At 43.7% G+C, this 26,636-nt stretch overlaps 1 protein-coding gene across 1 annotated transcript; it reads right to left on the bottom strand.

Moving 5' to 3' along the window:
* Positions 1–255: 255 nt before the first annotated feature.
* On the bottom strand, positions 256–26,636 carry RASGEF1B (RasGEF domain family member 1B). The gene is made up of 14 exons (XM_040065625.2): positions 26,467–26,636; positions 14,744–14,926; positions 13,132–13,254; positions 12,232–12,369; positions 9,458–9,673; positions 9,284–9,358; positions 7,889–7,984; positions 7,196–7,298; positions 6,408–6,487; positions 5,921–6,016; positions 4,413–4,508; positions 3,075–3,198; positions 2,367–2,439; positions 256–1,552 (listed from the first exon to the last, which is right to left on the bottom strand). The coding sequence occupies exons 2-14, from the start codon at positions 14,918–14,920 to the stop codon at positions 1,528–1,530; spliced, it is 1,422 nt and encodes a 473-aa protein (XP_039921559.1). The 5' UTR covers positions 14,921–14,926; positions 26,467–26,636; the 3' UTR covers positions 256–1,527.

Here is a 26,636-nt window from a genome sequence, read left to right as displayed (position 1 = left end):
GCCCTGGTGCTGGTCCTTGTGGAATATATAACTCAAGAGACTTCCAGTACCTTGCACCAGCAAACAGGCTGTAGTTAAGGACAGTATTCCCATTAACAAAGGCTAACATTCCACGTTACTATGGAACTCAAAATTAAAATATTTGCCTGAAAAGGTACAGACAGAACATAAAACCCACCTCACCTGAAAACTCAAGAGATGCAGTGCAACAAATAAATATATTTATTCTTACTTTTTTCCTTTTTCTTTTTTTTTTTTTTTTTCAAAGTATGTACTTTGCTTATTGATTTTTGCATCCACGGTGATCTACAGCTACAGCTTGGTTTTGTAATTTTTTTTCAATCAGGTTCCTCCTAGGATAGATTGACTAAGTATTTAGAACTACTAAAAACTTATTAGGTATGTAACACAGAGAACTACTTCACAGTCATAAACATAATCCCTAAAGCAAACACACAGGAAGAATGTTTTGTTCATAGCTGGAGCTGAGAAGAAGCCTCTTTTTTGCTTTTTGGCATCTTGCTATTTCAGTCAAAGTGGACTGTGTTCTCTACTGTTACCCACCCCACCCCCCCAAAAAAAAAAAAAAAAAAAAAAAAAAGCAGTTATAAAAGTTACTTAATAAAAACATACTCTCATATTTCAACATGGTTTTTATACCAGTTTCTCAAAGACTATTCTAGAAAAGTCAGCTTGTTCAACCTAATATAAGAAGGATGTCAAGTATGGAAAATCAAGAGTAACAAAAGCTCACAGTAAGAATAAGAATACCTGTAGTTTGTAGTGGTTAGTTGTAAAGAAGTGAACTAAAGAAAAAGCCTCCCTAGAAGTTGTAGAGCTACATAGCTACTATCTTTTTATAGCAAGTGTATTTTCTACCACAGCCTCGATTTTTATTACTTTATATTTTTTAAATAACTTAAAATAATAATGAGTTTGCCTGCCAGCAGCCAACTCAAAAACACATTGGAAAAAGCAAAATAAAACCCAGCCACCATTATAGTGGTAGGGAGAAATTCTCCTCAGCAGCCAATTTTTGTGTCCAGTCCTTTCCCTTCTTAGCAATCCCAAACTTCTGGGATATATTCAGCTTATTAGGAATGAGAGCTCTTCAATGCAGACTTGGGTTTCACTGAAAGGAATGGTGAATGTTTCCCCTCCATAACCTCCTGTGAGTCCCCTGTAGCAGCTCTGCAGAGTCCTTGCAGCGGCAAGCTGCAGCGGAAGGAAAGAATATTCCATCCAGGTGTGAAATGATTCACAGGCAGCATCTGAGATCTTCAAAGGATTCTCAATCAATACTTCAGCCTGATTCCCAGCTGAGTGGGCTGTGATTTTATCTCATCTGTCAGATGGAAGAAGCTGCCTGTTCGTTCTTGAATTAACTTCTTTCATCTTTGCTGCCACGATACCGCAACCGACTGCACGTCTTTCATCGTCCCGAGCGCCACGCAGCGCACCGAAAAATAAACCAAGCCATGCCCCTTGGCAATCCACGGAACACGGCAACAGCAGACACGGCGTGCTCTACACTCTGCCCAGAAGCGCTGACCTGAAAGGCAGAGGGAGATGCAGATGGGTAAAGACAATCATCAGAGTGATGTAGATCTTCTCAGACAGAGTGACTACGACAAGGAAGCCGCGAAACTGAGATTCGTGTTACTACAGATCTTCAGCGCGTCACCCGGTGTAACGCAGAGCGTCTGTGCCCTGATGTGAGTGACTCTCCTTCTGTCCTCTCCTCAAAATGAGTGGAATCAGTCAGATGGAACTGTTACAACCCCCCTACCCTAATGGTTCATGCATCCTGCCACAATTAGTAAAATCAAAGAGCTGATGAGGCTGCGTTCTAATAGCAGTAGAAGGAAAGCCAAAAATACGATTTTGCTGAATATTTTTCCCCAGCCTGGACTCTGAATTGTTAACTAGTTTCATTAACGCATTTGTCCCAGAACGATCTTTATTCAAACCTCAGCCCTGCCTGAAAGGCTGGTGCAGAAAGGGGTGCAGTAGCTGTGAAAACATCTGTGTGGAATCCAGAGTGCTCTGTACAGTGCTTGTGAGGAAGTGGGGATTTCTTGGAGTTTAGAAAGTACTTTCTTCCTTTGCTGAGTAACACAAGAAATTAAAATACAAAATTACTCATTCTAATTCCCACTTCCTAAGGGAAAGAAGGATCGAGAGAGTTTAGGATAAAGACTGATTGTTCTGTTTTCTCTAAGAGTCCCAGACTGGAGGGGGGATTTACAACCATGCTGTGCCCCATCTGTTGAAACATGTAACATGCCATTTGGTTTTAACTGCTCGATGCTTGCTCTGTATCCCGTTCTATTTATTTATTGATCCGGGTAACCTCTGACACAAACCTTAGTGTCTTCCATCTGTCCTTTTCAATGTGGTTCTCAGGACCTTCGCTTTCATAGGAAGCCAAGTAAAGTGCTGCAATCAGAAGCAAATACATTATCTCAGGCCTGCTGGCATTTTAAAATTTGCTCTCCCTGCAAAGCAGACTGAGTTAAATGAAGCAGGCACGTATTATCCATCCCAGTTTAGGGCTTCAGAATCCCATTAGGAAGTATAGCATTGCTTGTAATTGCACCCAGACAATGCTAACAAACTGTGCATGAGAACAAAGACTGCCCTGAGGGGGGGAAAAACCAGCCAGCGGAAATTCAAAAGCATGAGGAGAAGAAAGCACTCAAGAGAAAATAAAATGAGCCCAGGGACATGGTGCTTTGTAAGCAGGCAGTGAGGTCCCTGTTTTCTTCCTTAGGTAGCATCCTTAGTGCAAAGTATCCTGGAAGTCCACATAAATACATTTCATGTGACATTCAGAGGGACCACATCAATTCAGTTCTTTCTACTTCAGAACCAATGTTGATTCTCACAGACTATAAGCACATAAAAGAAAAACCTTATCTTCTCTGTCATTTGTAAGGGAGGAGCATTTCTCACTTGCCAGACAGATGTCTCAGGGCAGTCTTTCCTTACCATGAGGAAGCCACAAATTAACACAGAAAGAGATTGAGCAGTAGCCAGTGACACCATCCCTGCGGAAGTCCAGAGCTCCTTACCATCATCACTGAAGACTGGGACAGAGAGCAAGTACTGCAGAATCTTCCAATCCTTTTCAAAAGGACACTCCACTTGCTTCCATGTCATAAATTCACTGACTTGTTTTGCCAACTCCCAAAATTTCTGTCAGAATACAAAGCAGAAGAGGTGCTGTGTACTGAACAGCATTGCTTACCCTGAACATTTTTTTAAAAAGAGGGAGAGATCTTGGTTTGGAGACCAAGGCTTTGATTGACCTTGGCTTTTAAGACAGAATTGAACATGACCTGACTCGACAACTCAGGTTTTGTGTTCCTGTTTCAAGCTATGGTAACTTCCCACTCCTTCACCTTGATAAAATTGCTGTTGTGAATACAAAGATAGTAGATCACGAAATGCACTTAATTTTTTTTTTTTTTTTCCAAGGAGCTGGTAACACCCCTTATGCACAAATTTTAACTTTGATGATGCTCACGCTTTCTGTTTTGCAATTAAATACATAGTGATTTTCACATCAGATGCTTAATACTGACATTTCAAAATCCAGATGTTTCCTGTCAGTTAGCACATATGAAATGCTCTATTTTCTTGCTGGAAATTGATGCCAAAAATAAACACTCCCCATGTAGTGTGCTGATGCCATTAACTGATAAACTCTTTCAATTAAAGTTTAACATTCCTCAAGTGCACATGGATTCCTTGAGCAAAAGGACATTCCAGGTGATTGCACAGCCTATTTTTAGAGCCTTTGGGCTAATTCAGGCCCATGACTACAACTGAAATGTACTGCACTTTTGTGTGAACAACACAGGCTTCTTGAAAACAGAAAGTACCAGGAAACAAATCATTGGGAAACTCAGCCTGTGTCAGATAACAAGCATGAAATCAGAGGCAGAAGAACTACTGGAAGACAAGAAAGTCAAAAATCCCTTGCTGCTGCTCTATCACATATTTCTGCAGAGACAATCTGGGACTTATATGCATGAAAATGCTGCTATATATCTTGACAATGGAGGACCTTGCTTTTTATGTGAGGAATTAAAAGATAAGCCCTAAAATACTAATTAGAACATTTTGTCATTAACTACAACAAATCTGTGAGTTGAAATGTTGAGATGAATTTGAGCACTTGGAAGAAGTTCTGCCTTTCCCCGCCCCCCCCACTAAAAAACTGGGAATATTGAAAGTTTCTATGAACACTCCATATCTTCGATAAAAGTGCTTTTTCCTGACTACCTCCCAGTTCCCCTGAGAGGTAACTCAAATTCCAGTCTATGCTTGCTCTCTCAGAATCCAGTGGAAATTGGACTGTGATCTGCCTCAGTTTTTAAAGGGGCTGACCCCAGCGCTCTACTCACCTCAAAGTTGACATGACCATTTGGAAGGCGGTTGGCACAACCCTCATTGAGGAAGTAAATATCTTTGATCAAGAGGCTGAAGAAAGGGATCACGATCTAGGGAGAGAAACAGCATCATTATCAGTCTGGTCCTGAATCAAGACACAAGGGTCTATAGAGAAAAATGGAAGGAAGGCAGGTGACACAAAAGGTAAGCAAAATACTGAAGGACGAAGGATTCTACATCTTTACACAAAAACTGTGCATTCACTACATTTTAAAATACAAGTCTCTCCACAAAGTCCTCCATTTCTATGCCACGTCCTTCTTGTTTTCATGTTTTCCTTCTTCCTTGCAGATTCCCTAAGATAAACGGTCAGAGGCACCTACTTCTTACAATAATTCCTGCGGGGTATCTCCTAGTGTAGCTTTCCCTCTTGACAGGACTTGCCCGGTAAATGAGGGGAGATGCACATGGAAGCACAGCAGGGAATATTGGGGGAGCAGAACAAATGGTTTTCAAGTTCCCTGAGCTCATGCAAGTCATGGAACCTTGGCTTGGTACTGATTGGCTTAAAATTAAGCATTTCCTGCCAACTGAACAAAGTATTTTCTTTGGAGAATGCTGGAGAATTTTACTTTCTTAAAATTGTTCTATTTTAACTTTCATCCTGTGGAAGTTTTCACAGCTACACATCCTTGTTACAACTGGGGATAAAACAAATACCACTTATTATTTCTGTGGAACACTTCACCGTACCCTATTTCAATATCTCTCAGTTCTTTCTTTGAAGTCTTAAAACTGACTTTTCTCTGAAAAGAAGTATGGCTCTTACATTTAAACTTCTGGAACTTTGAATGATAAGTGAACAGATCCTTAGGACTCAGAAAGACGTTCCATGTATAACAACAGTACAGATCAGCAGGCTGCACGTGGATTTGCTTCATCTGCCTGGTAGTTTATTCCATGAACTCCAAGATCACGTTTATTAAACACAGCATGAAGCCCCAATATCATAAGGAGCTGATAAGCAACTGCTTCCAAGTGGAGAGTAGCTAGGAAGCTACTGGATTCCTTTCCACAAGAACTACCACTGAGATTCTGCATAAGAAGAATATACACAGGAAGGGAATGGCATAGTTCTGTCTAGATTTGAGGTTTAGAATAACTTTTACGAGTAAGTTTTAAAGTGTTTCCACCTTAAGCCATGAATGACTCAAAGTTTAGCACAAGTAGCAGCTATAAGAACAAAATACTAGCAACCTCATGTTAGTCCTTAGCCTTTCTACTTGTGGTAGGGGTTTGTGAGATGTAGGTGTCTGTCAAGCAGAAATGAGCTGAGGCAATGTACTTACTTTACTTGATAAGTTTGGACTTATTAAGTCAGCACCAAACTGATCCGGCAGCTTTTTATAAGCCCACCGGGGGTAGAGCTGCTGAGAATCAGAATTCCAAGATAAAGGTTTACCATGCAACTTAACAAGCACATTTCCCCTTTTGCCCACTGCCAAGTCGTTTGCAAACACACCTTCTCTCTGTTGCTGTGGGCTGTCAGGGACCTCTGGGTGGCTCCACGCAGAGCAGTTCGGTAATTATAAAAATTGCTGGAAGGGTCCATCTGATGCTGCAAGGCACGAAAGGATGCAAATCATGAGGTACACACAATCCTTTTTCTACTGAGCAACTCTTAAACAGGAAAAGGTCTTCTGAACAGCCCCACAAATACAGCTTTGTAGAGGACTGCGGTATCGCTCTGATTGTTTGATCAGAAGAGAACCTTATTTTTAAAAATGTCCATTCAGCACAAGAAGGGATCCAATATATTATCTTGGATAAATCACAAACTCATATAGTGCTACACCTGCACGATCTTTGACAAAAGTCATATGGACAATATCCATTAAGAGCACAAATATACTCAATTAAATGTCATAATGAAGCCAAACTCACACTTTAGAGCAGTTAAAAGTAAAATGGTATTAACAGCCTCCTGTCCAAATATTAGCCAAACTTACCTCAAGAATATCAAATTTGGCTGTCTTCACTTTTGCCCAGGTTTTCTTTAATCGAGACACAGGACTCATGTTCATGCCAGCTTGATATAAGAGAAAGAGATTGTTGGAGTATTTAAAAGAAAAAAACCTTTCAGGTAGCTTGGATTAGTAAGTATTTCAAAGCAAAGAATCTATTATCAATGACAAGTATTTTCAATGGAGGTACTCAAGAAATCAGAGTCATTGTTTTCTTTAACTTCCAAAATAACCTTGGAAACAAAATCTTCATCTCTTAAAGAATGAAAGCTCTAAAAAGATGCTATGCCATTATTTAATGTGGATTTGATAAGACATATATATATACAGCAGAAAAGCTCAAATGAGTGTTCTGAACACCATCTCTTACATAATTCATTGAAAACTACACATAACTATGAAGTTTTCACATTTCAAATGAAAAAAAAACCAAAAAAACCCCAGTATTCTCCTACCAGATATAAAGAGGTGTGCAATTTTTAAACCACTAGGATGTGATCGAAACGATGGAAGACATCAAATCTCCATATTACAGGGAAAGCTACTATTCCAGTGTAGCACTAAGCTGGTTTAAAAAAGTGGGGATTTTGGTCTCTGAAGAATTGCAATGGAAACTTTGGTTTACACCAGCTTTATACTACACACATAGCACTACAACAACGTTGAGCAAGTTCATGCTGCTGACCAAGCTAAGCAGCAGACTTCTGTGTGAAGCACTCTGCTTCCTTTATCCAGATTTAAACAGGGATAAAATACTCAGTACACATACTTACAAATAATAGCCATTAAGGAATTGAAGTTGCCAATGTTAAAACATTCCCGTGCCACATCGATGAAATATTCTATCACTCTTGCTCTGTGCTTCTTCTTCACAGGCTGCAAGAGATGCATTTGTACGGTTATGCTCAGCAGGAAACAGCACTCAGACACATCCCCAAAGAAATAACACCCCTGTTAAAAGTGTTTTCCCTGTGTACCACAGCTCCACACCATCCTTTATGTGTAGAGGAAGCCACACTATTGTGCTCCAAAGCATTCAGGACAGCAAAGACAAACCAGATCCCGGGCAGGCAGAGAGCGAGGACAGCAGGCAAAGAGGCTCTGCCAAGAAGAAGGATATGGAGAATAGCAGAGGAGAGCAGAGGGTCAGCCAGAGGAGAGAATGTGCCTCAATCCACAAGGGGCTCTCAGAGAAGAGAACAGCAGGCCAGACATGCTCATGTACCAAGAAGGGCTAACCCAGAATAAATCAACACTGTCACACAAACAAGGCTGAGGCACCAGCTTATATACATAATGCTAAAAACACTGAACTTATTTCCTCTTCAGACGTGCTCTGACTGCATCCAAACGTGAACAATTACAGAACCAAGCGAATGAGAATTCCAAAAGGCACCGAACCTGAAAAGGCTTCACATTTTTAGATGACTAAACAAAACCTTTCAGCACAAAAAGTCCTTGCTCACCATACAGATTTCTGTTGCAACCAAGTAACTGAGCCTGTTAAACCACTCCACATAGGCTTCAAGATTCCGAGTCTTCTTTCGATCTCCGTAGCAGCTCTACAGACAGAAATAAACCAGCAACTTTCAGCACAATTTTTATCTTTTCCCTGTGAGATCTCTTGTCTGTCTGCCTTGCCATTCCCAAACATTGTCACGTAACCAGGAATAATTCAGATTATCCAAAGTGACAAAAAGCTTAGTGGGAAAGCAGCAGTGGCAGTGTTCAAGCATGTGTAACTTTCTTCTGAGCTGTCAGCCCAGTAAAGCGCTCCAGCAGGCATGTGGAATCCACCCTGTGCTTTAAGTCCTATTGGGATGCTTTAAGGACCTAGGACAGACTTATGCAAACAATCAGGGACAAATAATCTGTATAAAGCTCCCTCGAATATGCACTCTGTTTCAGTCCTTACTCCTGTCCCTCTGATAAGAGTAGATACAACATTAATCTCTCTGCAAATGCAGCAGGAAAACAGAAGTCAGCTGTTTGGCTGCTGATGACAAATGGAATTGCTGCATCCTAACTTTGGGAGATCAGCTCTACCATTTTGATGGGATTATCCTTTTCCTGAGCAGTGCTATGCTGTAACATCTTGGAATCGTTCTTACACCATATCTCAGGGTTGCCTAAAAAGGGGTAGACAGCAGGTTCAGTGATCTCCATCTGGAAGAATAATTTCAGAGACCATCTGATTGCACATCAAATGGTAAACTTGTGTCATTCTGTTCTGTTTGTCAGTTTTAAGTTAATTCATGTTTTAATGGACTGACTTTGTTACAGTTTATTTACAGAGGTTAAGTCATCTTGAAAAACATTAAAAAATTAAGTCATTTTGAAAACAGCACTCAAAGAGATGACAGCTCCATCATGGCTGGTTAAAACCACTGCGTATTTGCCCTCCATCTCACATAGACCTAGAGCCCTCTGCGCTCTTTTTTGTTATGCCTGCTCTACCTGCAAATTCCCGCCCCGTGCCACTTGGCTGCAAAGAGTTCTGTTTACTAAAAAGGAAGAACAGATGTCAAAAATGAATAATGCAGAAGGGAAAGTTAAACTCAGCCTCTTCCAGCTGTAAGCTGCATACATGGCCTGGGGAAAACATTCACAGGATTAAGCTGTCCTTTAGTTTAAGTCTGAAAACCCAGGAAATGTGTTCATTTAAGTCAGTTTGCTGGCTGAGTTCTGAGCTTCAGGAGTTGTACTCCAGAAAGAAAAAAACCATTAACAAAATGTTTAATGAGAGTTCTAAAGCTTGTTTTCTACTGGTCCTCAGGTATTGCTGGACCTCACTTCCAGCTCAAGGTGCACCTGATGGCAGATGATGCATTTCAGAGCTGCTCCGGTTCTGCTCCCATTACCTTGTCATTATTCAAAGGATCCTTTTGCACGAACGCCTGGATAAATTCTTCCGGTCCAATATAATTGAGTCTCTCCTAAACAAAGCACAGAAGCAGCCAAGTCACATCCCCTGTTAGCCCGCACTTCAAAAAGAGGGGAAGGATGAAGTCATCCCTGGGAGCGTAACAACTCACAAGCTCTATGTGCGTCAGCTGCTGAGCTAACACATAGGGATCATTGCAGACTGTGATTATGTCCCTCTGGATGGACTGGGGCTTGGTCTTCAGGAGCGTGAGGCGATCTGTGGATGTGGTGGCATCAATTTTTGCAAGCACTTCCTCGTACTGGGTAACCGCGGCCAGCTTCCGAATCAGGTTCTGGAGCAGCTGCTGCACGTTCTTCCGGTACATCTGTTTGAACATCAAAGAAATCAGAAAACACTTCCAAAATGTGAGAAGACAGCACTAAAGTCTGCATGACACTGCAACAGATGGATGCTGATACCTGTATTTGTTGTCAACTTAAGGTAAGCTCCATTATGCGAATTTGGAATATTAGCATTTCACCAGGCCAAAAGGAATCCAGCTGAGGGTTTAAGCAGTGATTGTCTCACAGGTTCAATATTGACCCAGTTAGCTCAAAGAAAAGATATGTTTAATCCATTTCCTGAAAAGTACCAACCACCACTGGAGGAAATACAAGAAATTAAAACACTCCATCTTCTCCTGCTTAAGACCACAGAAAAAACCAAATATATGGCCATTCAGTGATAAACAAAGGGCTTGCTTCTCTCTGCAGCAAATCAAGACCAGTTTCACCAAAGTCAGAGCTCAAAGTCATCTCTCTCTTCTTTTGCCTTTGCAGGCCTTTCCTTGTAGTGATTTCAATTACCAGGAGTGACTATTTTAAGTAGGAGCAGAACTCAACTCTTAAGTAGATAGATCTGTATAACCAAGGTGGTTGACCTTCCAGATTCCACACATCATCCTAAATCCATTGAAGCAAAACCCAAGTGGCTTCAAAAAGGATCATTCAAAAGCTCCTGTCTGCACACTACAGTATAATCAGTCCAAGGCAGCACTATTTTCTTTATTCTGATAAATTTGTCCTTTCCTCCAAAGCTTTTTCCAAATACGTTGTTTTGAAGGAGCATATGGTAGCACAGTGAGAGGTTTTGGTTGTACTCTTACTGACAGCTCTTAAAAGAACTGAAGCACATTAATTCAGGAAGTGGAATAAGAAGCTATAAGTAGAACTGTAGGAGTAGGAAACTGCTTCTTTTGTAGCCTTTAAGGTAATGACTCACAAAAAATCCAAGTGATCTGTAGAAAAGCAACGTCAAGGAAGTTGCCATTTACCATTCCAAGTAGTTCACAATAAAACAAGTCAATTTACTGCAGTGCTTGCTTTCACTTTGTCTTTCTAAAGGAAACCTCAAAGTCAAAAAACCCTCAAAGCTACAGCTAGAAAGGATTTATAGTTCTCTGCAGAGTAAGATTTCTCCCTTTGCACATTTTCTAGCAGCTTTGCACATCTGCCTTTCCCTCAATACACAATTTTACTGTTTAAACTGTCTGTAGTGCCAGAAGCTCCATTGCAGACAACCCTTCCCTCTTCTCATTTCATTCTTCCATCCACCAACTCAACTTCCTCCAGGCTAAGTGGTTCTTTTTTTTTGTGCCAGTGAGTATTTTTTAAGTGGGTGTGAGCCCTCCATCGTAACTACTTTGCCTGGAACTAAACTTTGGTTTCCTGCCTTGCTATGAAGAGTATCTAGAAACCAAACAACCTGGCACCCTTGCACTGAGGGCACACCTCCTGCCTCTTCCCAGTCCAAAGCTCCCTTGCAACCTTCAGCTTGCACATCAAACTGGGTCTATTTTTCATTTGTATTTCACACCACATCTCACTCTCTTGTCCCATCCTCTCTCGTCCCTCCCCAGTCTGACAACATCAAAATATATTTCAGCTTCCAAGGTCAGTTTAGGTTTGTTTTTTTCCATGCCTGTGTACAGCCTCTCAAGATCCTTCTAAGCCTTCGGCAGCACTCTCAGCTCCTCCCAGTCCAGCTTAACTCCACGCCTGTTAATGGGCTGTTTGCTGCCTCATCCATATCATTGCTTAAAAGCTTATATAAGGAGCACTGATCCCTGAGGAACACTGGAAACACAATGCCATTTAGCAATTGCTATTTGTGTTTACACTTCTTCCAGATGCCACTCCAGTGTCTTTTGCAATCGCAGTATTATGCCAGCTACACAGATTTGCTTGCTGAAACCTTGTTAATTCCTTTCCACTAAGTAAATATAACCCTTGGCTTTTGGCTGAGTTTATTTCAGTACTTAAAAGACAAGCACCAGTTAAGCATCAAAATATTTCGTAATAGCCACGTGGAACTTTACTTCCATCTGAAAAGTGGGATTTACAAAAAGATCAGGTGATTTCTCTGTGTGCTCCATCCACAGGAAGGAATATGACAGACTTCTCCAAGTTGATATTTTAAGCTCAAGAAAATTCATCCTGGTCCAGTCCTCCTTTGGAAATTTCTCCCCACACCTGCTGTAACTTTTCCATTGACCTACAGGTCAAAGGCCCAGTTCCAATACCCCTTACTCAAGAAATGATCAACACCGATGAGGATTTCTCAGCTATTGTCCTCAGTAGCTTCTTCCAAGTCAAATCACTAAAATGGTAAATACTAACATCCACCAAGTTGTTCCTGTCTGCACAAAATGGGATTATGTTATGGGCTTAGAGGTGGAGGGAACCTTGCCCATGCTCTGGAGAAGATCTGCTTATGTTGTGTGGTTTCATCCTAGGCTTACGTACCAGACTTTTTGCCTACCAGCACTTTCATAATAAGTTTTCTTAAGCATCCACCAGAGCCACAACATGTTGTTAACAGCAATATCAAAGCAGTAATAGGAATGCCTTTTTATCCAATAACTTTTGTGTGCAGACAACTTACCTCATCCCCACTGGCTATTCTTTGTGCCAACTCCTTTAAGTTTCTCATCATTCTTTCATCTCGGAAATCATAAGGAAAAGTCTCTGTCCACTCAGTCAACAACTGTAGGATTTTTGGTGCAATTTTCTGGGTCCAGTTCTATTTGGAAACAGTAGTGAGGAATGTTACAGCAATGCAGGAAGTATCTACCTCAAAGGAAACAGAATTCTGTTCTGTAGGATACCGGGGAGCATAAGGGCATGAATGTCAGGCAAATTTTAATCTTAACTTCATTCAGCATTGGATTACAAGCCAGAGCCAATGGCCATGGAAGCCTATGAAGAGACTCTCATTGTCTTAGCTGACCTGGAAATTATGCTTCAGGTGGGTGGAAGTGACTCCCCTCATTATCAGGAGTGTCTCAGTGCAAGGCATTGATTAGTGTTTCCATAGCTTATGACTAACCATCAACAAAGAAAGTGGTAAATTTCAGTTGTGCCAAGACCTATGCATGCACTACACCCTATGGGGAGAAACCTGCGTACAGAGAGAGAGGGTGGTGGGGACATGCGGTGGGCAGAGGCTGCCCTGAGCAAAGTGACCATAAAATGATCTTTGATTCTCGGTGAAGTAAGGAGGGGGGGTCAACAAAACCTCGGCCTCGGACTTTCAGAGGGCAGATTTTGACCTGTTCAGGACCCTGGTTCAGAGATTCTCTGGGTAAAACAAGCAGTGCAGCAGAAGCAGCAGCCCTCATGGAGGACAGTGTGGAAATTCCCCATGGATCTCAGTGAATAAAGTCAAACTCTAGTTGCTTGCGTCAGGTTTCCAATCTGTTCAATTGCACTGAGGACTCCCTTGAATAGGAGCGTTTTGGTTTGGGCAGGGACCTGGGAAGTCCCTGAGAGTGTGGGATCTTACCTTGTCCAGGCCAGGCTCACTGAGTCTCTGCTGCTCAACGCACAGGTGGCAGACTTTGGCCATGAGCTCGTACGGGTGCACGAAGAGACGGGAGCTGAGAAGGAAGGTGAAGATGTACGTCCTCTGCGAACAAGAGGAAGACAGAGAAAGGCATAAGTTACCAGCATTTTTTAATATTTTCTCAAAATGCCTTCCTGAAAAATCTGCTCCTCGTACTTTATTGTCTGCAAAAGAAAGCTCTACATGTGGCTGTGCCAAAAGCAATTACTACAGAGGTAAGTATTTAATTTAACACTTATCATTGCTCCAGAACCAGTATTATAAGTCTGTGCTCGAGCCAAGTTATTCAAGATTAAGCCAAAACAAGGCAGGGCAAAGGTGGCTTAGCTCTCCTATTGCACACAGCCTTATTGCAAGCTCATTACCTGAAATCACTCAGAATAAAACTTCAACTCATCTTCTCTTGCTCCACAGCAAACCTTTGTCTCCCCGGTGAAAGTGGAGGGAACTACATTTCTTAATTTTACAGAATAAAAATCAGGAACTGATTGTGAAGTTACAAGAAGAGGCTCCTAATTTTGCTTTGATTTTCCATGTATCATGATTGGAAGTCATTGTGAGATGGACATTCAGAATATCCATTCCACTTTCCACTTTGCCAGTAGTTAGGTACCTAAGGCACCCACTCTACAAAGACTCTAAAATGTTCTGGCACTAGAAACTTACAATAAATCATCATGTTTGACCAACCAGTGTTGGTTGGTCAATTGCTACATATTTGCTAAATTGCTACATATTTGAAATTACACTAAGCATTCATGGATAAGCACTAGCTTAAGTATAGTCCTGTGCTGCTTAATTCTGACCCAAGTTAAAATAGATCCTGTCTTGGAAATGTGAACAGATCTATGACGATAAGAGAAGCTAAACATAAGCAGAGTTATGTCTTCAGCAGGAGCAAGTTGACAAGTACAGCTGTGGTTTAATCACCCACCAGTTATCCCCCACTGCCCTTTCCTGCCACCTTTTAATACTAGTACTTTTTATCTTTTCTAAGAATTATAGAATATGTCTCAATGCATGGATGTGCCTAGGCAAGTCAAAAATTCTCAGGTGACAAGCTTCCTGTTGTCACATCCAGCCTGTGCTGATCCCAAATAGTGCGGTACTAGTTCAACATTTTGGTTGCCTCTTGCAAGATACACATGGACCTCAGATAAGCAACGGGAAATATGCATTAAAACCCGCTTTGTTTTGCAATAAATACTTCCATTCTGTCACAGCAGCGGTCAAGCCCTTCTCTTCAGCTTGCCTGGCAGCTTTTTGAGGGTCAATGGTACACACAATCCATCAAGCAATAAGCCAGTCTAGGCGTGTGCTTTATAAATGAGTCACCAGGGTTGCTCACCTTACAACAGGAGTAATAAAGCACTGGACTTCCTAGGTTAGGTGAGTTATTGCATGCTGCACTCAGGTAAAGCACACGTTATCACTGCTGGGCAGGCACTTGAAGCCCTTCCTTAGCCATGGCTGTGACACATTCTGCTCTTGCTGCACATGTTCCCCTCTAGGAGACACATCGGGCCTGGCCAAAGCTGGGTGTGTAACTTACATCGGGATAGTAATCCACGTTGGGTACTAAGTGCTGGATCAGAGCCTCCAGAGACCCCGACAGGAGATTGTTGTCGTGGTAATAGAGCCCTCCACAGTTGTCTTCTTTTGTCTGATACAGGTTCCTGTTGTAGCTGCTGCTGTCAAACATGGCTGCAAAGGGGGGTGTCTGTGGCATCTTTCCCTGAGGAGACACACAAAAGAGATAAGGGGTAATTCAAAGAAGGTACAAGGTAAGGGGTTTTCTATCTTCAGAGATAACACCGCACTAGAAAGAAAACACCATGGGCTACTTGCACACAGTAAAGACTGTACTGCTCTCAAGCCTGTGCAGACTTCTCAGGAAAGGGCCAACACAGGCTTTCACCACTGCCTGTCACAATCGCCACGTGTTTCTTTTCTATCTTGCTGTTTCTTTATTAAACGACAGGTAAGATGTCCAGGCTAAGAGTTAGAAGGAGGTGCAAAAATCCTGAAAGGCTTCAGGAACTCAGACTCTCCATAAAGCTTTTGGGGATGTGGCGTAACGTTCACTTTGGTCAAATCCTGAAAGCAGCTCCCTAAGAGCAGCACTCTGATGGGGAAGCGTGTTCAGGCTGACACACCCCCAGCCCGTGCAGAAGCAGAGAGACTGAAGTGAAGCCCTGAAAAGGCTACTAGAGAGGACAGTCTTCTTTATGCAACGTGACAGCCATGTAACTGCAATCCCAAACCTCCCACTTCCCAACTCCACCCTAGTAAATTGGTGCTTGGTTTTCCCAGTAACACTGTGACAGGTGTGACCCAGGCTAAAGCCTGATGCTTCAGTGCATCTGCCTCCACCTACTCTCTGAATGGATGTACAGAAATTTGGAAAACTTGCCTGGGCATAGTTGCTTACCACTGTTGTCCAAATCCACCAATGATATAAAAGATGAGACGAGATTCAGAGTTTTGTTAAACCTTCTTCCCAAATTCTCTGAAAATGTGAAAAATCCAGCCCTGCGTTTTCCAGCTTTAGGAAAAATAAAGCCATTACTCATCAGTCTGCATCTTGGTGCCTGTGGAATCGTCTTTCCAAGGAAAAGATCAGTCAGTGCTGCAGGCTGTTTAGTCACTCAGAGCAGTGGGTGGGCAGCAAGGGGGCCATGACCACCCAGGAGCTCTCTTGGTAATGCAGTATCTGCAAAGCCCAAAAGATAACATCTCTCTGATTGCTTGAGTGTTGAGTTATAAACTCCTTCCTTCTCCCTCCTTCCCTGCTCTCTGGGAGTAGCAGTTCTTGTCAGTTTAAGGAACTTGGGCTTTATAGCCTCGATGGGAAGCTAAGTTTGTGCCTGGTTTTAACCCCAAAGGTGCTGGTTTTAACTCTACCGCAGCAGCTGCTGGGCTGTGGGTGCTGATGGGCATTCAGGGAGAGACAGAAAAAGTGCAAAAGGGGATGGCACTTCGTTTCCAATCCTCCCCACAACTTCAAAGCAAGGGAGATCAAACTGAGAGGACAATGTCCATAGGCTGCTGTGCTCATGTGTCAACCAAGCGTGTGCGTGTGCCTGAGAAAAGCATCAATGCCTCTGAGCCATCATTGTAAGCGCAGATGCTGTTTCTTTTCTCTCCATTGTATCAAATCCTATTCGGGAAAAGGCTCTTTAAAGCCACAGACCTCAGCAAACACCAGCCTGTGAAGGCACCCCGTTTTGAGAACAACTAGTGACGTGACAGCCTGGAGATAAATAGAGTGCTGCCATCTGTGTGCTCCCCAGCCCACAATAAAGCACTTTTCAGAGGGAGCCTGGTGGAGATGAGAAGCTATTAAGTTATTAGCCAGATTCCTTAGCTTGGACCTGAAGCATCACAGAAACTTGCTGCTGCTGCTGGCAGTGTGTCCAGACAATGCAGACATTCAAACCAGCACAAGCCTGAGTGGTTCAGTAAATAAACAGTAAGAGAAAGCCAAAAACAAAGGCAGAGAAGGACAGTGGAGAGAGCCTCCTGGCCTACATGACCTGTGCTAATTCCACCTTGAGAGGTGCCAAAAGATATCTGCATCAAAATGGGAAAGAGTGAAAAGTCTCAGTGTCTGCAAAGTGACATCAGACACTCTGTGCAGCTGTTCAACCAGCGATTCAGCTCCATTCTGCCCTATGAACTGGGAGAAGAAAAAAGTAAATGCACATGCCTCAGCGTAAGAGAGTGAGGTGCAGAACTGAACTTAACAGGATTCCTGTACAAGGGAGCTCAAATTACTGGGCAAGTGAGGTGCAACCCTACCAGGGCCATGCTGTGCACTGATAAAGCATCCTGATGCATACGGACTCCTGGTCTTTCAGGTCCTTTGCAAGGCTAACCCAGTTTAAGGAACAAAACTTTTCTGAGGAGCTGACAGGAACCTTCTGCAGCATTTCCTAGCTTTTCATACTGTGCATGAAAAGCCACAGACTTGAACCAACTCCAAAATATTCTTCAGCGCACTGACACTGTTTGTTTGCATGTCCTGTTTGCACCAAAACTCGGAATTTTTTTTCAGCTACTGTAGCGCAGTTTATTCAGTCAAAATGCAAATGGTAGTGAACAGTGTGTGAGCACTGCAACCCACCAAACATTTGTAGCACTGAGGCTCCAAGGTAACACTCCACAGGGAAGTGAGAAAGGCTAGTCTGCATCTGCAAAACAACTTGACATCCATATCAGCACTTGTACAAAGCCAAGGCGAGTAGTTGTTTCAACCCAGATCTCATATTAATCCAAACAGCCTAATTCAGGGGGAGACTGGAATCTGCAGGGGATTTAACCAGACTAGCCAGCAATTAGTTTTGATTTCATGCAATCCTCACAATACAAATCAGACAGGTTGGAGACACTGTCTCCCAGAGCCCCAGCAGGAAAGAAAAAAATCATCAGGCCATTAATAGATGCACTGATTTGTGACCATAAAATGAAATTCTCCAAAGTCCGTCCCAAAGGGTATCTATTGTCTCACTTGTTTGCCATCTATTTCTGGACGCTGCTTGACAGAGAAGGCTCAGTCCTGCTTCAGTGAGACACCAAATCGTGGTGATGTCCTGTATGGTCAGAACTGGGTTTCTCTTGGAAGTGAACAGGACACAGGACAAGTTCTCCATGCGATGAAAAGGGATGATATCAAAGTGTGAGAGATAAATATAGCATAGCCAATGGGTTGATTCATACAACACATGTGCTTTTCCAGCATGACTCCTTTATTATCTTGACCTTGAACCCTCTGCTGTACTTTATTTGGAGGCGGAGACACAAAGCAGCGTGCTTAATTCTAATTAGAAGCTTCTTTAGCTAAAGCTTCAGCCAAACCCTGCCTTCAGAATACTCTGAGTGGAACTGAAATTTGGTTACAGAGCAGATAATGGTCCACAAACCCGTGGCATATAAAGCAAGAGGTATCTTGGGACCTAAAAATATTGTTGACAAAGAACAGCAGGGCAAGATCTGATGAGCAGGAATTGGGAAAAAAAGTCAAGAAATATTATTCTAGTAAAAAATGTTCTGGGAGTTAACAACTGGAACTTTTTAACTGGGCTTTGGAAACATTTGGCTAGCAATCACATGGAAACCCATTTATCTCTTCTCTCTTTGTTTCTTTTTTTTTTCCCCCAAGAATGAAAAGAGTGGGATTATTATTATTATTATTATTATTATTTTTTTAATTAAAGATCCGACTTGAAGGAAAGAGCAATGAAATAATTTCCTGGCTTTACCAGTGATGCTCTCCTGTGACAGAGAGAAGTCAAAGACTGCACCCTGGAAAGAAGAAGACAATGGTTTTTTTCTGCATTTAGTATCATTATGGAGATCATGAGACCTTGGGCACTAAGGTCCATGTTCTGGCTGTGAGGAGCCTCTGACAAGAAAGAAGCCTCGAGCTTCCCAGGAACAGCACTGTAAAGAGAAGTCAGAGCCAAAGACGATGTGCTCAAACTCCCACCATCTCCTGCAGGAGCCAAGTTTCAGTCTGGCAAAACTAAAGGAATCAGACGTAGCTTCCAAGGCTGCCAAGTGCTTTTCCAAACCTTTATGTTCAAAAAACATCTGCTTTCTACTACAAACAGTGGAAGGTTGCTTTGGTTTGTTTTAATTTGCATTAAAGAGCTCGGGCTGCACATCTGATTCATGAAACAAACCCAACAACATGGACAGCTGGTATCCTTCACAGAAGCACCCACTGAGAAGTTCAGTAGTAGCCATGAAAGGTGCCTTTAAAGCCACTGTGAAACATCTTCAGCTCCTCTGTTAGGTACAGTTTTCTCCCACACGATTTCCCTGAGGCAGAGCAATGGTGGGAGTCCCAAGGCACACCTCCCCTTAAAAGATGCAAATTCAGAAATGCAATTACAGCCCCATCCGAGCTGTTCCCTATTCAATCAGAAACCCTGAACCACGTTCAGCAGGTGATTACCGTCCACCATTGCTATTAAGGATGCCATCATAAAACTGAGGTATGGCAAAACAAAAGACTGACTTCCTGCAGGAGCCTGGAGTTCCAGAGAGGGACCTCACTATCCCTACTCTTTCTTTTGTTAGCAGCATGACTAGAGAAGTCTTTCCTGTTGTCTTTGACCTCTCTGGCCAGACTCAATTCTGACTGGCCCTTAGCTTTCTCAGCCTCATCCCTAGCTTCCTGTACACTTTCCCCATATTCCTCCAGACTTACACCCCCTGCTCGTCTCCCTAGCCTGCCTTTCATGAAAAGCCAACCACTTTCCACTCCAGTGCTCCAGCCACGGGAGCCACCCCTCCACGTCTCTGTGATGCCAGCGGTATCACACCCACGCAGGAGTGTGCATGTCTCTAATTCTTCTTGTTTGTTCCCCATACCACTACGTGTGTTTGTGTAGAGGCATCTGAGCCAGGCCCTTGATAAAGCTGACTGCTGGAGCAGCTGGAATGCTTTTGCAGTGCTCGGGGCATCCGCCCAGGCTGCCCAAAACAAAAGCACACCAGACACAGAGGCCGCCCATCGCATTCCAGACGGCTCTTCCTGGTGTGTGTGCTTTCCTCACAAAGTTTTCCTTTTTATTTTCACTGAAAAGTAAAGGGAAATTCTACAGCTTAAGCTTCCGAGAAGATAAGAAACCTGAAAAACTCCCAGATGGGTGTTTCATGTGTTTTACTTGCAGAAATTAAGGTCACAGAACTATCCCAGCTCAAGCCTTCTTGCTTCCACTCTTTGTGAAGAATTTACCATGCAATTCTCAGAGAGTGACTTCAGCATCAACTCTGAGTTGTAGTTTCTTCCCAGAAATACTTATTAAGTGTATCTTTTAAGAGGCAGAGAACAGAATATTTTTTCATACTCACATAGGAGATGAAAAGGAGAGTGATATCGGCTTTTTCCAGACTGAAATCAAGAGGCAGATTAAGAACCTCTCATAATGAATCTGTCCCAGAGGAAGAGGACCAAAACTATCCATGCCTGATGGTGTCATAGAGTAGAAAACACATCTTGCACAGTTGCTGGTGGGGCAAGGAAAGACCTGAGGTAGACATAAGCAACCTGACTGAGCCTTAAAGTGCAGTTTGGTTTTCACTAAAATAGCAGAGGATGCACGACTTTGTAAAGTTTTCCAAAAATCACCCAGGCAACAATAAACTGCAAAGGAAAATGAAAAATGTTAGTAAGCAAAGAATAAAACAGGAACTGAATTTCAAGTAGAGGCATTTTTCCTCCTGAATATGCATTCTTCTTGGGTCTATAAATAGACCAAGCTGATGATTTGGGAAAGTTAGATGCAGCACTGCTGTCTGATCACTCATGTATGAGAACTTTGGCACAGTAATTAAGTGAACCCTGAATGACTCAAAATTCAAGTCCTTGGATACTGAACAGCAAAGGTGTGATGGGTATGAATATACTTGTGTGTTTACTTGGGAGCATTAGGAACATGGTGGGACATTTAAGAATGCCTTGAATTTCTCCAAATCTGCAATCGCAGAAAAAGGGAAGGAAACAAACACGTTCCCCTCTGCTGCTGATGTGCTGTAAATCCATGCTCCCTGCTTAAACCCCACAACTCAGCTCTCCTTCTATCCTCTCCCACCCTCTCCTTCAGTGGGGCAGGAAGAGAGAGAGAGTCTAATGATGCTGAAGGTGGCTGTGACAGCATTGCTGCAGTGCCAGACAAGCACATGCAGGCAGACCGCATCACGGCAAAAATCCCAGCTGCAGGAAGATTGCTCAGTCCAGGGCGAGGACAGGACGTATGTTCCTCCCAAACAAAACACGTGATACAATTTGTCCACGTTGCTGGACACACAAAAGCTACAGCCTCCAAAAGCATGACACTAGAAGGATACCACACCTATAATTTCTTAAAGCACTTGTCTCTTACCATGACCACAATGCTGCTGAGATTTCTGTCAGCGGGTTAAAACCGAAAAGGCCACAATTATTTAAAAAGATACGAAGCACGCTCCATCACTCACTGATTAATCTTTTTGTTAAGTTCATTTTTAAGTTTTTTTTTAATTTTATGGGTAATTTCTTCAGCATTTGAATGCAAAATAAGGCTTTCCTCTTAAAAGTGTGGGGGTTTTGTACCTTGTACATATTTTTGCTTATCCCAGTTTCAGAAGTGAAGTTTAAAACATGAATAAACAGCATATGTATATATTATAAGTGACAAGATGGATTAGCACAGCAGTAATTAAATGTCAGAAGGCACAAGAAATTCTAGAAAAGTTCACTCCATTGCACGCTCCATAGTGACTCTTCAGAACTTGAGAGATTTATAGAATGAATTAAATGGAAAAAGATGCACAAGAGCCTCAGGCCAGCCAAAGGATTCAGTGAAATACCTCTCATCTTAAAAAACAGACAACACATACAGCTACTCTTTTCCACCAAAATTTCTGAGCAGACAGCTGGACTGAAAGCAAGAATGCTGCTAAAGCCTTCCAGTTCTTTACATGACTGAAGCAGGGTGGGGATTTTAGAAGCAAAGCATTCCCCTTACTGGACCCAGTGAATGAAGCACAGAACAGTTTTGCCATTCGCTCTATTTGTTCTTAAATATTACAGCCTTAAAAGACTAAAATCCCACCTCTCTACTCAGCCAGCTGCAGACTGGTTTGTCAGGGCTGCCACCCACCAGCAAGATGCAGAGCTGCACAGCCTGGAGGAGCTCACCACCTCAGCTCTCACACTGCTGAGCAGAGGCAGCTGGGATGCTGCTCCTCAATCAGCTGATGGGTTCCTGCAGTTCTGAGGTCAGGAGTTTGAAGGCAAGCGAACAGCAGTGATGCTTTATTCCAAAACATCACACCGTAAAATGAGTGATTCAGCAGCTGATTCACGGTGGCTGAGATGTCCAGGAATGGGGCGTGGGGTGGGGGGGACAGATGGGGCCTGTGATGCCATCCATGCTGTGCTACCCCCACTAGTTGGTCAGAACTCTGACATGAGTCCTGTAGCTCTGTATCTACAGAGTTCTGCACTCTGCATCATTTCTGTAGCATGCTTTGTGCCTCCTGCATACTTCAAACTGACGAAATTGCAATTTGATGTCTTCAACAGAGATAGGAGCTGTTTCCCCTACACTATCACCAGAGGAGTATCATTGTGTGTGTGGACTTTCACAAACCTTGGGAAGCGTGATCCATTCTATGTGACAGGGATGTGAAGCCTGGGATGTGACAGGGATGTAATCCTAACCCACCCCAGGTGATCAAAGCCAAGAGATTCACCTTCTCTATCTGCATGGTCAGCAGATAGATGGTAGCTAAGTGTGGTTCTGGACCATTTCAGTGTGACAACTGGCTTCACCAAGAGCTGTTCACATATCCATCCACAGAAAACAGAAGTGGCATTAGTTCAGTGTTTAGATCTGGCAGCTGTGGTAGCTTGTAGTAGTTTGGATCTGCTTCTGACTCTGCTACAAGCTCCTCACGTGGCTTTAGTCAAGTTTCTCATTACTGCATTCCTCCGCTTGACAGTACAGAGAGGGATAAGTATGGGGTTATTTCCTTTCATTAAGCACTAAGATCTTCTTTCAAAAGGTGTACAGAAGGTGTATCATATATTACTGCCAGGAGCACGGTACTAGCCTTAAGCATGAAGCTCTCTTGATATGCTTCCTCCTTCAACCTCATCAAAGCAAGATACCTTCTGAATCCCAAAACTGCTGCTCTTTGCAGACACCCCTGCTTGGCCTTTTGGTGCAAGCTACAGTACACTTCAAAAGAAAACACCTTTCCCTTTTGTAATCATAATAGGCAGCCAAGTTATAATTTACAACAGCAAGCTGTAGTAGTGTTAAATAGCAGTACTGAATTTCATTTAACTGTTTCTACCTAAAACCTCATTGCCAAATGCCTCTGCCACTTAGACGATGTAGAAAAATTGCCTGTTTTAAGGAAAAAAAATTCATATGAACTTTTTTTCCCAGTCGCTGAGTCCTTATGTTTCCATGAACAGTACAGAATTTTTACTGACACCTCGATATACAGCAGGTTGAAAGCAGCATATTCACAGCTTCTGCAACAGAAATACTTCAGTTAATCCCCCCACCACCCATAAGAACAAAAAACACACGTTCCAATGTCTAGATTGAAGATAAAAATGGATGGTTCCACTCTGTCAGTTAGGAAGGGAAGTACAACTCCGTCCGTGCATCAGTAACCCTTGCCTCGCACCCATTTATGTCTAGGCTGGGTACCAGCCAGCGGCTCCTACAAGAGCTGGGTCTGAGCTACAGGGGACTTGTAAAGAGCTGTCTGCAACCACCTTGCCTGACTCCTCGGGAAATCAAAGAGAAGAACATTACAGCCAAAATGACTGAAAAGATCTTTTTCCCCAGCCTAGGCAGGGCCATAGCAGAAACGCCCTCCCCTGATGCGCTGTTTGTGTCAGCCTGGAGACCCAGCAGCAGTTCCCGTGCCCGACTGCGGGTGGACCCCTGGGCTTTGCAATCCATGGTCAAAATGCTCCTTGCCCTGGAACAATTACACCCATTAAGTCACCACCCAGTAGGAATGGTATTGAGCAAATGTACACCACGCTGGGCTGCGAAAAGATCATTACAAACGTGGCCTCGTAGTGTCTGAATCCCTGCTGGATGTTTGAGGGAGGATCAGCTCTAGTCCTGATGGACAAGTACTGTCAGTTCAGCACGCTACATTCACGCAGAAAGCACCTGGCCCTGTATCAATGAGAGCAATTATCTCAGAGAATACCCCCACTCCCCAGTCTGACTCAAGCTTTTTTATCCTCTGTCTTACTCCTGATGAATCCAAGCGTCTCACTGTGCTGGCTGATGCCGACTCACAGCTCCCAGCCTGTGTTACCCGGCATTTCTGGCCCTATTTCCAGATGTGACAAGAAACAAGCAGAGCACCTGACCCCATGGGAGGGGCAGGTGACCTGGGGAACATTTTATTCTGGGGAGAAGACGCATTTTGATGAATCAAGCCCAAAATAGTCAGAATGCATGGATCTGAGTCATTCAGCGCTATTCTGGAGCCGCCTAGGGAGGGTGAGCTGGATTGTTGTCATGTTCCTGCACAGTTTCCATTTAAAAATACAGCCGTACTAAATGCCACCCATTCAGGTTCCTCACAGTAGTGATTTAGTTTTTTAATACTACTTCTAACAGCAGCTAGAACAGAGGAGAAATTAACAACAGCTTTCAGCTGGAGTCTGCCTCCTGTTTTTAAATACTGTATTGTCTTGCAGTGGCTGCAAAATGCTCTCTGGAAGCTTTGTTCACAAGCTCATTCTCTATCAAAGTGTTTATTAGATGATGTGGCTCAGTCCCTCATACCCATGCCAAGCAAAGGCTGCCTGTCAGTGCTTGCAGAGTACACCTGTGTGTTTACTAACATTTGGAAAAAATACTTAGGTATGTGCAATCACAAATTGTGCCTCCTCCTCTGAAATGCAGGCAGTCTATCCCAACCAGCCCTAGTAAGTGTCAGCAGACCCTTACAGTCATGTACAGCACAGACTGGCAGTATGATCCACACACGGCTCCTTCCTGTGCTCACCCCAAGAAAACCTTTTTAACTACCCAGTTACAAAAGGAAAGCCCCACGCTGCCAGCTCTTCCAGTTCACGCTCCTTCACTGATGATGCTCCAGGGCTGAGCTGTGCCCGTCACTTCTGACAGTGTGACAGCAGCTCACCCCGCACACCAGGAGCAGGCTCGGCGACCCTGCCCTCGCCAAGGACTGCTCAGGTAACCCACACAACTGGAGCACAGGCAACAACACACAGCACGGTTCCCCGAAAACTCAGCAGAAAGAAACCACTAAGAATGTAAGCCAACAGGGATTCAGTGCACCGTACAAAAAAAAAGCATTTTACTCAGTGCGTTGGCACAGCTGCGAGCTTAACCCCTGCTACATCAGTAATTTCTTTCCTCTTTTACAAAGATTTAACAAATTCCACAGTGGCCTGTTTCAGTCCTGCTGTTCAAAGGAGTGATATCCCCACTGTTTATCCAAAATCAGGGCTTTGGTCTCAGCTATTAGTTCTCTCCAGTACAGCTCATCAGTCAGCTTCTTGTCTTGAGTATATTTAGCAGTGATTTTCAGCTGATTAACAGCTTCTCTCCAAGGCATCCCATTTGGAAGCCCTACCTCAAAAAGCACTTCTCAGCTTTCAAAATAAAGAGACAGCCTTGGAGACCCAGTCCCGCCTGCGCAAGCCCCAATCCCCCACAGATGGCACGACATCTCAGCTCGCCAAGGCTGTAATCCCACTGAAAGCAACCCCCTCAGCATTCCTCGCTTAGACATAGCTGCCCGAGGCACAGAACACCTCTTTGTTCCCGGCTCTTTTGATTTCTCAGGCCATTCTTGCCCTTTGAGAGGAGTCAGCCCTCCTCCGCTCCGTTCAGGAGAGCTGCTCTGGAGGAGTTCCTCACCCCTCTGCGTTAGACCTGGCTTTACACACAGCCACACTGGGGGGCAATGCTTGTAAGGCTGCCTCAGCTTACAGGCTGGACCGAGCACAACGTAGCAGATGTAGCTGACGCACTGGTTTTGGGTCATTTAACACTGATTTTGGGTCATTTTACAGTCCTTACCCTCCTCGTACCCCTGGACTGCTGCCACCTCACACAGCGCAAGGAGCCTGAAGTTTTACCACACTTGCACTCAGCAGATGCCCTGCTAAAGATACACACACACACACATCCCGCCCACACACCCATTTACTCAGCTCTGCGAACAGAGTCTGGTAAATCAGTGCTTTTCTATCCTTTCTATCCTTCCCATCCAAGAAAAGCAGCGGTCAGTTGAACTGACGGGCGTAAAGGAAAGCAGGGAGAGCTTCTCCAAGGATTATAGCCACGAGAAAAAAAAACAACCACCCCCCCCAAAACACAAAACCCCATAAACAAACAAACAAACCCCCCCCAAAACCCCAAACTTAAAAAAACCCCCAAAACCAAACACATCACGCAGTTGTAGGACCCTGTTCTGTCTTACTACAGGGAAGGGGACAAGGAGAAGGACCCAAGCACTGCACCGCCACTATTGGGTCGAAGTCTCTCCCTTCCCCAACACGCCGACACCCCCCAAAAAAAAGCATCTCTGTCTGCACAGAACTGGGTAGCCAGGAGGAATGAGCCCGTCCTGCCGGGTCTGGCAAAGAAGACAGAGATAGATGGATGGATGGATGGATGGATGGATGGATGGATGGATGGATGGATGGATGGATGGATGGATGGATGGATTGACCGAAAAGACGCACGGCAAACTCATGGACTGTACCTGGAAGTGGCCGCAGGCGCTCCGGGCCCCAGACGCTGCTCTGTGGCTCTCACGCACTCATCACCCAGGACACAGGACAGCACAGGACAGCACAGAACAGCCCGGCTCGGCTCCCCACAGGCTGTGCCGGCGGCGGGCGGAGCGCAGGGAAGGAAGCGCCGCTCCCGTCC

Source organism: Hirundo rustica, chromosome 5, assembly GCF_015227805.2.
Source record: "Hirundo rustica isolate bHirRus1 chromosome 5, bHirRus1.pri.v3, whole genome shotgun sequence".
Taxonomy (NCBI): Eukaryota; Metazoa; Chordata; class Aves; order Passeriformes; family Hirundinidae; genus Hirundo; species Hirundo rustica.
This window is presented reverse-complemented; position numbering and strand designations above follow the sequence as displayed.

Coding starts and splice junctions, on each gene's coding strand:
- RASGEF1B (XM_040065625.2), bottom strand. CDS start 14,920: ATGCCACAGACACCCCCCTTTGCAGCCATGTTTGACAGCAGCAGCTAC. Junction 7,299..7,888: donor TTGCAACAGAAATCTGTATG/GTGAGCAAGGAC, acceptor CATCTCTTGCAG/CCTGTGAAGAAGAAGCACAG. Junction 3,199..4,412: donor ATGGTCATGTCAACTTTGAG/GTGAGTAGAGCG, acceptor GTATTCTGACAG/AAATTTTGGGAGTTGGCAAA.